The 13,999-nt window shown below is 32.6% G+C and overlaps 1 protein-coding gene across 1 annotated transcript; it reads left to right on the top strand.

Annotated features, from left to right (window-relative positions):
* The first annotated feature begins 4,470 nt into the window (after window positions 1–4,470).
* Window positions 4,471–8,219, top strand: LOC148621235 (C-type lectin domain family 17, member A-like). Its single transcript, XM_088573978.1, has 4 exons — window positions 4,471–4,654; window positions 5,034–5,131; window positions 5,797–5,887; window positions 7,777–8,219. Exons 1-4 carry the CDS (start codon window positions 4,603–4,605, stop codon window positions 7,998–8,000), a joined length of 465 nt encoding a protein of 154 aa, XP_088430104.1. The 5' UTR covers window positions 4,471–4,602; the 3' UTR covers window positions 8,001–8,219.
* The last annotated feature ends 5,780 nt before the right edge of the window (window positions 8,220–13,999 follow it).

Raw genomic sequence — 13,999 nt, 5'->3', positions numbered from 1 at the left:
CGGTTTAATCAGTGAATTTCGTTGCTCGTCAGTTGTTTTTCTTCAGTAATTTTTATACATCGAACATCCGCAAGATACTAACTGTCAAATTTGCATATTGTATTTAAAAGGGGCATTTTGGTTGTATGGAATTGATGACGTTAATAAATAAATAATATTTTAAAATAAACTTGGGAGTAGATATGAACAATTTTTCTTAATTTAATGAAATCGTACAGTTAAAATGCATACATTAAAAGCTTTTTATAGAGTGAGAATAAAACACCTTCACAAAGAATTTTAGTGTAACAGCTGTTAATGTGAAAAAAATAACCCAATCATTGTTTGTTCAGGGTTCTATTTAGACTTTGTATTTGTGTGTTTGTTTTTGTTGATAGTTTCAGTGTGTTTTTTTTCAGGACGCTCAGTTTCTACTGATTGTCCAGTTGGTTGGATAAGTGGTGTCGACTCCTGTTACCTTTTTCACCGTGTTGCCTTAACATGGTCTCAGGCTTCTGTACGTAATTTAGTTTCTGCACCAAAAATTGCTTGTTTTACCTGTAAACTAACTCATATTCGCATTTTCTGTGTATAAAATAAAACGTTATAGAACCATGAAATACCAGTCTTTTTTGATAAGTTTGTAACTAATCATACGTTTGATGACGCCTTGGATTCTTGTCCGAGTTGTTTCATTTGTTTTAACTTGCATTTATCCAGCAATTACCTTGTGTAATAATCCACCGAAAATAAATTAGGTCGTAGTCGCGCCAGCTATTTCATTTATTATTTAAACTTGAAGTAGCACAGGGTCAGTAATTCATATCACAAGTATTTCATGGATTGTATTACCCATTGTATGGAATTGATGATGTTAATAAAGGTGATTGGTGTTGGGCATCAAACTATGACGAAATAATGTAACATTTTGATATCCAGGCGAACCCAATAGTGCAGGTGGAAATGAAGATTGCATGAATACACGGAGTACCCTTCGAAGACTATGGAGTGATAATAATTGTGAGAGAGCACTAAACTGTATTTGTGAAAAAGATATTTAATACATTTGAATAAAAAATTAATAAGTCAGTAGTTTTCATCTTCTAAACATATTGAATCTTTTTTTTATTTGCCCACAACCATCATTCGTCTGCACGAAAACTAAATCATATAATGTCATGAAATTTGTGTTATCAGATTACCTTTTAATTTACTCTTATAAAACATCATGGAAAGCATCTTCCCAATTCTTATGCAGTCGTCTTAACCAAAAGTGTAAGTGAATATTGACTAAAAATTCCGTAGAATCACTAGTTGGGATAATTCAAATACGCAACAAAATATAGCATAAACGTGAAAGCAGGAAGAAGACGATCTACATATAAAATATAGTAAACCGAATAAAATAAATTATATATAACCATTTGAGATAAAGAAAACAAGACGTCACACAAAAAGAGTTCAGCACCAAATGATTTAAGTATTATAAAAAGAACTGTATTACAAAAGGTAAAATGTATAACTATTGACCAAACTTTACGACAAACGTAATGACTTTTCATTCAGAATTGTCAACTTTCCTTTCATCTGTGGCAACATCCCTTCGGCCCCTGCGTATGGAGTGTTCATATCACAACTCATACGTTATGGCTTATGCCAGAGCTTGCCGAAACTACGCAGACTTTTTGTATCGCGCTAGAACTCTAACAAATAGGCTTCTTGAACAGGGTTATGTTGCTACAAGATTGAAGTCATCACTACTCAAGTTTTATGGTCGTCATCATGAACTCGTGGATCGTTATGGTGTATCCATCAGCACCATGAAAACTGATTTATTCAACGGGTCATAGTTTACCTTTCCTCGTTTGTCTACCCCGGACTTGACTTTTTATGAGCAACTCGGCGGGTGTTTCTAGAAAAGCAGAGGACGCTTACCCTACCGGTGCACCCGGTCCATGCTCCCAGGTTTTAGTGGAGTCCGAGTTGCTTATTTACTTTTGTTACTTTGTATGTATGATTTTAGTTACTTTATGTTCTTTGTTGTGTATGTCTGTTTTCCATGTCTGGTCTTTGTCCCTGGATTACATTCTTTTGATTACCGCTATAACCTTGGTTCCCTTGATTACTCGTTATAAAAAGTCAATATCACTAATCAAGGGAACCAAGGTTATAAAGGTAATCAAAAGAATGTAATCCAGGGACAAAGAATTGTTTAACGGATATTTATCGTATAGGTGTTCTTAAAACAATAAGGGGTCAACTTTTATATATATATTAACAAATTAAAATTCCCATTATATTTCTTTTGTACCGTGATATCAAAATTTAAAGTTGCTTTAACTTTACCATTTTTTAAAAAATAAATTCGTTATTTCAAATTTAAACGAATGTTACAATAGAACACTAAGACATCTACCATCCAAAAATGTAAACAAATATGGAAAAGAAAGTCACGAATACAGCAAAAATATATAAAGCTAAATACGCATGTTACATTCCAGCCATTTTTAAAAAAAAAGTTTTGAAGTGTATTATGGATGAGGAAATTGTTTGAAAAAATATTCAGCAAGTCACAAAATGTTTAATAAACTGTGCTTCATATTAGTTGAAATTGAGTCGCCAACTGTTTTTTTTTTCTTTACATAGAAGATGCATGTTAAAGATTCTCATCAGTTGTGTATCCTTTTTTATTAAATGACCTCCTTTGCTTTAAGTCACTGTTATTGTTTGTATGTACAGCGTTCTCCAACGTTTTATATTACGTTTTACTTGTTCCTCTAATTCGTATTCTCTGTACATTAACTATCCACGGAATGTCGATTGTGCAAATATTTCTCCGTTTTCATTTAAAGTCAAGTTTTCATTTTATTTCATCAAAATATAAAATATATATGTATTTTGATAGATTCAACACAGGGATGATATGCTGCTCTGCAACCCCTCAAATTGTATTGACTATATTACCATTAAAAGAGAATGAAGTTGTAAGTGAAAGTTCCATTGTTGTTAAATGTTCATACTTGTAATTCATGACTTGCTTTTGTGTTGTTTTCGTTTTTGTTTAGGAAGTGTGTGTGTGTGTGTGTGTGTGTGTGTGTGTGTGTGTGTGTGTGTGTGTGTGTGTGTGTGTGTGTGTGTGTGTGTGTGTGTGTGTGTGTGTGTGTGTGTTGTTTTTTGTCATGGTAATGACTTACAAAATGAGTATCTTGTTCTGTTATAAAAATCAATCATTCTATATTAAGAAGGTTAAAAGAAGTGGTCATCCATAGGAACGTTTACATTTTCAAAGAAGCTTATGGAATACTATCACCGCTTTATGAGGAGAATCTGTAATGACATAATACAGATATTTTATCTTTTCAAAAAGCCTTTACTTTTTGTGTATTCTTCAATCTGCATGATTTGGTATGAAAATATCATTACATGATTTTTTTTCTCCTTTATTATACGAATATTTCTTTAGATGATGTGCTTTTACTTTGGATACAGTACACAGCTGTATACGCTACACATTCCCACTAAGAAAGTTTCGTACTTTCAGATAAGAATTAATTTGTTCTGTTGTAATAGTCAAATCAACTACTGAGACATTGATGCCTCGGTGATTTAAAGTTTTAATTTTGTGATACTGCGGGTCTTGATTAACAGTCCATTGAAGAAGTCAGGTCAAATAAGTTTTGCTACTGAGCTAGTGAGCACCTGATGTATGTGTTATTCGCTCCTTTCGGTGACGGATTATAAGGTGTGAAACAGTTATAAAAGCGAATGTCTCCTACAGTTGTAAACAAAATTCGTGAAAGAAAAATGTTAATCTAAAAAGAAACTCAAAATACAACCTACATGACACTAGGTGTTTCAGACTGTGAAGACGGATTTACTTTATTTATCAAACTAATTATAATTCCGATAATAAGCCTACACTTATAGTCATCATAAAGTAACAGATATATAGGGTAGCTGATACCTATAAGTTAGATTAAGGATTCATGTAACTATGTCAAAGGGAAGTACAAAATTCACCATTCAAAAAAGAAACAAATAGATAGTAACAACCAACTGCTTATAGAAACGGAAATTAAAAACGAAAATGACAAATCCCCCCAAAAAAAACAAAACAAAACAAAACAGACGCATGCAATTCTGCGACACTAACTGCAAGTAAACCAAATAAATGAAAAATGAACCAGTTCCAGAATATATGATGATGTCATGTTGACAATCGAATGCACCTTAACGCATTTTAGTCTATATTCTAGATTTGTACAGACGTATACCTTTGACGTACATGTTACCTAAGTGTTTTATAACACTTTGTTTATTTGAGACCATGAACGTTTATATATAAATGTAATCCAGGGACAAATACCGGCCATGGGAAACAGACATCATATGATTGCACTATCTAAACAGCGCCTATTCAGTTCATCAAGGTCAAATTTTAAAATAAACTTGGGAGTAGATATGAACAATTCTTCTTAATTTAATGAAATCGTACAAGATTAACAGGAATCGTTGTTAAGATGGAACTAGTTACTAGTTCATCAAGGTCAAATTTTAAGATAAACTTGGGAGTAGATATGAACAATTCTTCTTAATTTAATAAATCGTACAAGATTAACAGGAATGTTTGTTAAGATGGAACTAGTCAAATTGTTAATGATATTTTGGACAATTGGTAAGCATTATTCTAATTTGAATGTTGTTTCTCTAGTAAGTAATCTATTTATTCTATTTTGATAATAATAATAATAACACTTTCTGCAACATGCGCATAAAAATTCAAACTAATCTTGATACTTAAAATTCCAGGAATACACTGATGCTTTCTTAAGATCAACAGATTTGATAAAATAATAAGTTAGGAATCAATGTTTTGCCTAACCGAAGAAAATTCAGTTAAAATGCATACATTAAAAGCTTTTTATAGAAAGAATTTTACAGTAACAGCTGTTAATGTGAAAAAAATAACCCAATCATTGTTTGTTCAGGGTTCTATTTAGACTTTGTATTTGTGTGTTTGTTTTTGTTGATTGTTTCAGTGTGTTTTTTTTCAGGACGCTCAGTTTCTACTGATTGTCCAGTTGGTTGGATAAGTGGTGTCGACTCCTGTTACCTTTTTCACCGTGTTGCCTTAACATGGTCTCAGGCTTCTGTACGTAATTTAGTTTCTGCACCAAAAATTGCTTGTTTTACCTGTAAACTAACTCATATTCGCATTTTCTGTGTATAAAATAAAACGTTATAGAACCATAAAATACCAGTCTTTTTTGATAAGTTGTAACTAATCATACGTTTGATGACGCCTTGGATTCTTGTCCGAGTTGTTTCATTTGTTTTAACTTGCATTTATCCAGCAATTACATTGTGTAATAATCCACCGAAAATAATTTAGGTCGTAGTCGCGCCAGCTATTTCATTTATTATTTAAACTTGAAGTAGCACAGGGTCAGTAATTCATATCACAAGTATTTCATGGATTGTATTACCCATTGTTCGTACTCATTCTTATGACAGAAAGGCATTCCACTTTTTCAATGAGAAACAAAAACAAATGTATACCATTAATTTGAATTCTCATGAAATACCAAAGGAGCCTTGTTTTCGAAAAAAAGAAAATACCAAACTAACTGAATAACAGTTTGCTTTGCCCCTCATTTATAACTATTTGGCATTTTTAACGATATTAAATATTTTTTTTAAAACTTTACAGGATGAAATTACCTTTCAGACTGATATCAGTCTCTCAGTGTCCAAGGTTTATATGGTTACCGTTAAAAGGACTTCGTTCACAATTTTATTAATTATGGTTTATTGCAGCACTACTGTCTTTCACTGGGATCTCATTTAGCAAGAGTAGAATCAGCACGTGAGAAAGATTTTATAGCTGAAGAATTGAATTACCTAACAGGTTAGTGTTAAGTAAATTATATTTTTTTCTACATTAGCTAGCTTTTTTCATTAAGTTTCTTTCATGTCATAAAATATGTCAACTCCAAGCCGGAAGTGTCTTTATTCTTATCATTCTAATTTTCTTCAAACTTTTGTGAACGAAAACAAAGTTAAAAAGGCTAGATTCTTAAAGAGTAATCAAGGGAACTAAGGTTATGGCGGTAATCAAAAGAATCTAATCCAGTGACAAAGACCAGACATGGAAAACAGACATACACAACAAAGAACATAAAGTAACTAAAATCATAGAATTAGCAAATTAGCAACTCGGACTCCACTAAAAACTGGGAGCATGGACCAGGTGCACCGGTAGGGTAAGGTTCCTTTGCTTTTCTAGAAACACCAGCCGAGTTGCTCAAAAAAAGTCAAGTCCGGGCTAGACAAACGAGGAACGGAAAACTATGATCCATTGAATTAATCATTGTGCAGATGGATACACCATAACCATAACCATAACCATCCTCCAGTTAATGATGATGACCATAAAACTTCTGTAGTAATGACCAATCTTGTAGCAACTTAACCCTGTTCCAGAAGCCTATTTGTTAGAGTTCTAGCGCGATACAAAGGTTGCGTAGTTTTGGCAAGCTCTTGCATAACGTATGAGTTGTGATATGAACACTCCATACGCAGGTGCTAAAGGGATGTTGCCACAGATGAAAGGAAAGTTGACAATTCTGAATGAAAAGTCATCACGTTTGTCGTAAAGTTTGGTCAATAGTTTTCCTTTACCATTGATTTCTAAGTGTATGTCAAGATATGAGACTGACTTGACAGTGTCTGTATTATCCCTTATCTCAAGTTCTTTTGGGTAGATGCGATATATCAAGCCCCAAAATTAGGATTGTTTTAAGATAATACGCCATCTATATAGCGGAAACTAAGATTAAAGGATCTAGCCAAACGATATTTTTTTCTTTCGGATCAGCTCAGCTATAAAGTATGCTTCATAAGAGTGAAGGAAGAGGTCAGCAAGTAAAGAAGCACAATTTGATCCCATTGGAATGCCGACCGTTTGTTGAAGAACACGTCCACCACACTTTACAAATATGTTGTCGATTAAAGATTCCAGCATTTTGTAAATATCTTCCTCTGTATATTTGGAAGATGAAATGGAATGAATTCTTACAACGTATGAGGAATCTCTACCAAGAACTATAAATTTGTATCTAGGTGTACCATCTTTTTTGGAAAAACAACGATGTATAATGTTTTTAAGTCGGGATTTTAACTAAGTATGGGGAATACGAGTATACAGTGCTGACAAATTATTGGTTTCGATGCTATTTTATTCAGATAATGGTCTTGAACTGATTGTCTCTAAAAGATCTTTCGAATTGTTCCGGATCCACATTGAATTAATACCACTATGGTAGTAACAAGTGTTGTGGTAAGACAACAGACCCTCTTTGACAGTTGTGAGTATAAATTAAATAAGTTAAATATTGCATGACATTGCTATATTGATAATCCTAAATTTGGGAATGGCTTTCTTATATTTATTACCCAGACTTAAACTACTGACACAGGTTATTCCACGTCCCAGACCAGAACGGAAATAATAACAATTCGAAACAAAAATCGTCCCTCTTGTCATAACTTGTAGTTTTGAGTTTTCCTTGTGAACTTGAAACATCCTGATAAGGACAATTAAAGCTGTCCTTATTAGTTTTTAAGTCAATTCCTTATGTGAAAAATGTTTTTGGATTTGTTGCTTTTTCATATACAGTAACTTCCCATTTTATGGTATGTGGGGATGGAAACGGATAAAGATTCGGTTAAAAGTATAAAACCTTTCTGCTACATTGTAAAATTATTATATTAGACTGGATAGTTTGAAATTTTAAGGTATCTCCTGGTTAGACGGGATAGACGATGTAAATGAGGGTGATTGGCGATGGGCATCAAACTTTAATGAGAAGATAAATCCTACATTCTGGTCTCCTGGTGAGCCAAATACTTATCATGGTATTGATGAGGATTGTATGACCACAGCTGAATTCTACCATGGATTATGGAATGACGTTCCATGCACAAATCATCACTATAGTATTTGTGAAAAGGATGTATGATTACATGTTTTTAACTTTTTGTGGTAATCAAGAAGTTTTGAAATTAAAAAACATTTATGACAACACATCCATAGTTTTTTCTTGATAACGAATCTGATTTTTTTTTATTTTGAAAAGTAAATTTCATGCGTTATAAATCTCATTCGCATAAAATAAATATAGTCCTTCAAATATGAATATATTCTTTTCCATTCAATTTCCATATTGTTTGACTTGTTTTAAATGTACAAGGTATTTAAAGTTAGTACTCCGATGTGCTAATCTATTTGTTTGCCATAATTATTGAGGCGATTTGTCTCTAAATATGTATGCTTGCGTGCATACATGCAAATTCACGATGCGAACTAACCGCAATTTTAATTCTCAACTTATACAATGATTACATGTATGTTATTGCTTGAATAAACAAGTAAAAGATTGGAATAACTATTTTTTTCCGAATTAGCTAAAGCGTTCGAATTCAAATGTTTCTTTCAGTTAAGTCAGTTGGAAAGCATTAAACACTTAAAAATGTTTCATATTTTACCCTATCATTTTTATTATATTCATTTAGTATTTCGTACACGAACGTACATCACCTATTTGCACTAGGTGAGACGGATACAGGCACTAATACAAAAATTATGTTAAATAAAGTTTAACAAGATCACATGCGGTCTCACTGATTTCATTCTGTTTCAAATGAAACCCTGAGAGGCTTTGGTGAAATTGAGTATGATACAAATATATCGCTGATTTCGAGAGTTATTTCCCTTACTCTAGATCTACCGCCTTAAAACCAAATAAATTATCAGGTTAATCAAGATCAAAACAAGAATTTTATACATTAAATACATATCTAAAAAGGAAGCCAAATCCAGCAGAGTAGTTCTTCAATGCCAAAAACAATAAATAATGCCTATGTATACGACGGGCATTGCCAAAGTGTTTGCTTGATGCCCAAATGAGCGGTTAGCTAGGATTATTCCCTTAAGTTGACTAAACCCTTAGTAGAGGGTATTATGGTTGATTGGCTATATATTAAGGTTTAGTCTTGCAATAGTTTCAAATAGTCAGTTAGCACGTCACAAACAGCTAACAGTCATTTTGTTTAATGGTATAATGCATGTTTTGTTATGTTCCCTTGTACAACAATGGATTCGTTTTTTCTTGTGCTATTTGTATTTTATTGTCTGCTTTTGTTATATACGGGAATGGTTGGTATCAAGCCTGTCCAACTCCGCATTGTCGTTTGTGCTTGTCTAAAATTAAGAACATCCGGCCTTTATTAATCTAGTATGATTTTGATTTGATGTGTGGTGTTTATTGGAATGCCATGCATATTTGTCGTTTCAGTCGGTCTAAAAAAAAAGGAAACCGATCACAAGTAATTTCTCATTATTTTTTTTCTTACACATATCAGAATGTAAAAAAGAAGCATTTAAAAATAACAAAAAAACCTTTCTATCTGAAATATATAGTTAAACGTTCTTTAATAAATCTATCACATCACAACGTCCATATGATTCCACACTCAGGTCTAATTTAGTTAATTGGATTGGAGCAAAGAGAAACAAACGGAAATCACGATTGTCACGTGTATCTTATGATAAACAACTATCTATGTTCTCGAAATTAACACTTTTACAAAATGTGTTTTCAAAAGGCTTAAATATTTGATCGACAACATATTTGTCCAGAGAAGTGAATGCGTTTTTCAACAAACGGTTGACATTCCTATGGTAAACCATTGTGCTCTCCTACTTGCTGACCTTTTTCTTCACTCTTATGAGGCTGGCTTTATAGCTGATCTGATCCGAAATACAAAAAACATTGTTCAGATAGATCCTATAATTTCATCTTCCGCTGTATAGATGACGTATTATTGTTAAACAATCTTCTTTTTTTTCGGAGATTTGATACATCGCATTTACCAAAAAGAACTTGAGATAAAGGATATTATAGACAATGTGAACCCAGCTTCATATCTTGATCTACACTGATCAATGGTAAGAAAAACTTTGTACCAAACTATACGACAAACGTGATGACTTTTCATTCCGTATTTTCCTTTCATCTGTGGCAGAATCTCTTCAGCACCTGCGTATGGAGTGTTCATATCACAATGCATACGTTATGCCAGAGCTTGACATAAGTATGCAAACTTTTTTGTATCGCGCTAAACTTCTTACAGTAAGGTTCTGAAACAGGGTTATGTTGCTACAAGATTGGAGTGATCACTACAGATGTTTTATTGTTGTCTTCATGACTTTGTGGATCGTTACGGTGTATCCATCTGCACCATGAAAACTGATTTACTCAAGTTTCATAGTTTTCCCTGCCTCTTTTGTCACTTAGACTGAGAAATACTACGGCTACCCCATTATTTTAGAACTATAAATGGAAATGTATATATTGTTTATTCAGACTACCTAAAAACAACAGAAAATGATAAGTGAATAACTCTTACATTAGTTAAATTATGTTATTGTTTAAAACGTCAAGGAATACTTCATTGCATCAGAAAAAAAACAATGCTGTAGTAAATTACAGTATACATATATGACAAATATGACAGAGAATAAACAATATGTAGTATAATATAAATGAGTTATATCTAAATAAAGTAAAAATATGAAATAAGCATCAAATAATTTGAGCCCTTAGTTTCCAAGCCGCATTTAGATAATGACATAGTTTTTTTTTTTTTTCAATTGCATAATCCTGCTGGTAACAAATGTTGAAGCTTATGAGTAATAGGCCACGAACAATAATATTTAGGTAAAAATGACAACTCAGTGACCTAGATGTAGGACATGACAAAATGAAATGATATTCATCTTCCATGCAATTCATATAACAGCATTTACAGCTTATATTATATCTAGTAGGAGTATTGTCATATCTATCAGTTTCAATACACAATTTCGAAGTACCACTACGCTATTTGGTTAATAATACAATATTATAATCATAAGGTAAATAATTAAAAAAAAAAACAAAATCAATTTTATATGAACTATAAAAAGATACTTTTTCACAGTTTACTACACTAGAATGTCTTGAACTTTTCAAATTTTGTTATAAGTTAAAATAATTTAACAGATTTAGGAAGTCTGGATTTCCTAAAAACCCAAATAAAAAAAGTTTATTTAAATATCAATTCCAGTAAGAATCAGGCAGTGGGTGAAACATGGTAGGACAAAACCCTCATTTTGATAGTGTCATTTGACTTTTTCCACCATCAGTATCAAGGAAGACAGACACGATGTTTCATATCATGCTGGACCATTGAGTTACAATTTCATTGAAATGCACTAAAAAAGAACATTTTAAGGATTCAGTCAAAAACCTCATTTTTCTAACAATCTATTGAACAAAATTCAAAATTTCGGAGCAAAGCCTGTGATGCAGAGGTAAAATAATAGTCTTTTCAAATAGAAAAAAAAATATCCTTGAGTGATATAACATGGTTAAATCAGTGGGGTTTTGACATATTTCTAATTTTCCCCATTTTGCCTGATGCTTACAAATACTTACACTTAATTATCTGCATCATGAGGTCTGATTTGTTCAACGTGTCATAGTTTTCTTTCCTCCTTCGTCTATCCCGGACTTGACTTTTTATGAGCAACGGATATTTTTAGAAAGCAGAGGACGCTTACCGTCATGGTGCACTTGGTGCATGCTTCCAGTTTTCAGTGAAGTCCGAGTTGCTTATTTACTTTTGTTACTTTGTATCTATAATTTGTGTTGTTTTAATTTCTTTGTTGTGTATGTCTGTTTTCCACGTCTGGTCTTTGTCACTGGATTAAATTCTTTCGAAACAGACAAGACGCTTACCCTACCGGTGCACCTGGTCCATGCTCCCAGTTTTAGTGGAGTCCGAGTTGCTCATTTGCTTTTGTTACTTTGTATGTATGATTTTAGTTGCTTTATGTTCTTTGTTGTGTATGTCTGTTTTCTATGTCTGGTCTTTGTCCCTGGATTACATTCTTTTGATTACCGCTATAACCTTGGTTCCCTTGATTACTCTTCGACTTCCCTAGAATCTTGGTTTTCTTGATTACTCATTAATAATAAATAAAGAATTAATTCCATAATACTAACGGAAAGCATTCGCATGTGCATGAAATAATAATGTAATAAACAAATACTGAAAAACGAGGTGACTAATAATAATCAATAAGATAAATAAATATCATATTTGATATCATTTTAAAACAGAGTTTTAACGGGAAAACCTCATACCAATCCAGAAAGAATAAAACTTGCAATGTCAACTCCTAATATAAATTCACACACTTTCATGCCTCCTTGAACCAAGTATGGTTCCTGATTTACAACGACATTGGTCACGACATCGGTCAATCTAATCATGTCGGTTTCAAAACGCTTTTTGAATAAAAGAAATATCATACTCATAGTAACTTTCCGTTTTTTTTCTATTCCTTTGTTTCTTTTTTCTCAAACATAGTTAAATAGCATTTGAGGTAGACCTAAGGTAAGGGACACATCCAAAGTGACAGAGTGCTGGAGGCCTAGGTTTTTATTTGTGTAATACGTTTTCAAAAATGGACTGCATATTTTTTAATTTGTACAGTAGTAGTTGGTAAAAGTAGTAGAGACGCACAGACGATGTATACTATCAAAAATCTTCCAAAGTAAAATGCATAATTGGCGTATTTCACTACTGATTACAAAGTACAAAGCGATATTTTCCTTTCTACAAATTTGTGTTGCGATGCCTGATAAAGGCGGACTTACACAACTGCAGGTCAGGGAAAATATGTATTTTGAAAAGCCTTCACTCTTTTATGGGAACTTCAAAAATGCCTTCTTCACAATATTTATATTTTATGGAACCTCCTGTAAAATCAGGAATTTTAAAAGTTTTGATGTTATTGCAACAGAGGCATTTGAGGTCAGTGTGTATTGCTGTGATATTTACACTGTAAATATGTTAGTTTGATTTATCTTATTAATTTAGTATATTCTACAACCGAAATGTGTAGACCAGTAAAAGAATGTCTTTAACAGTTAAAACATCGAATACAGCTACTTGTAAGGGATTCATGTAAAAATGTTTGTTGATGGTTTTAGTTCAGGACCTCTTTTAAACTACATAAAATATACAAACAAATACGCAACAATGTTATGACTTGCCTAAATGCTTTTTTTTTCGTCTGATGTGTTTTTAAACTCTTAAATGGTAGTTTAAATTATATTTATATGTATTCAATTTAAACCATTTTCTTTATAAAAAGATGGAAGTCCGAAATTCAACGAGCAATAGGGATGTAAAAGGTAATACCATTCGGCAGAGCTCTATATACAGAGTATATCTATTTAAAACGTAATCAATCATTTGAAAAGATTTTTTTTATTTTTGGAAAATAACATGTTCGTGCATGATTTAAGGTGAGAAAAAAAATACCCCTGAAAAATACAGGTCACTTGAATACAAATAATTCAGGATATATACTGTAACATTTTTTTTTATCAAATAAGATGCAGGAAGACATAGTATACAGTGGCAGCACATTTACTCATTAATTTGGAATAGGGTGGTGCAACACCAAAAACACCTCACCCGAACCCGAACCATTTTTTGTCCTATTTGAAATGAAATACTGAAAAAAACGTAGTTAATAACAATTATCAATATTAACTGATTTTTTGTTCAAATAAACGTAACGACAAAACTACTGAACAATAATCCGATCTACAATCAAACAGATGAAATCAAAATTGAATCTGACACAATAGATATCATACCATTGTTACATCTGGTACCGCAATGGTCCTGACTTGGTACAGGTATTTCAAACAAAATGGTGGGTTACATTTAGGTTTTACAGCGCTAATTATCCCTTTTGGGCTTTGCGATGTGAATATACCAGTGTGATTATACAGCATTGGCTTACGATAGTATCACAATCGGTAGATCATTGGTCACACCAGCAGAGAGAGACCCAACGACAAAACAACGCTAACAAACATAAAAAACAACAGACATA

Source organism: Perna viridis, chromosome 3, assembly GCF_037379345.1.
Source record: "Perna viridis isolate PV_CMFRI_1.1 ecotype Kerala chromosome 3, ASM3737934v1, whole genome shotgun sequence".
Taxonomy (NCBI): Eukaryota; Metazoa; Mollusca; class Bivalvia; order Mytilida; family Mytilidae; genus Perna; species Perna viridis.
This window is presented reverse-complemented; position numbering and strand designations above follow the sequence as displayed.

Excerpts from the sequence above, each read along its gene's own strand:
- LOC148621235 (XM_088573978.1), top strand. The coding sequence starts at position 4,603 with ATGTTTGTTAAGATGGAACTAGTCAAATTGTTAATGATATTTTGGACA. Across the intron at positions 5,132-5,796 it reads TAACATGGTCTCAGGCTTCT|CACTACTGTCTTTCACTGGG; the intron begins GTACGTAATTTA and ends GGTTTATTGCAG. Across the intron at positions 5,888-7,776 it reads AGAATTGAATTACCTAACAG|GTATCTCCTGGTTAGACGGG; the intron begins GTTAGTGTTAAG and ends TGAAATTTTAAG.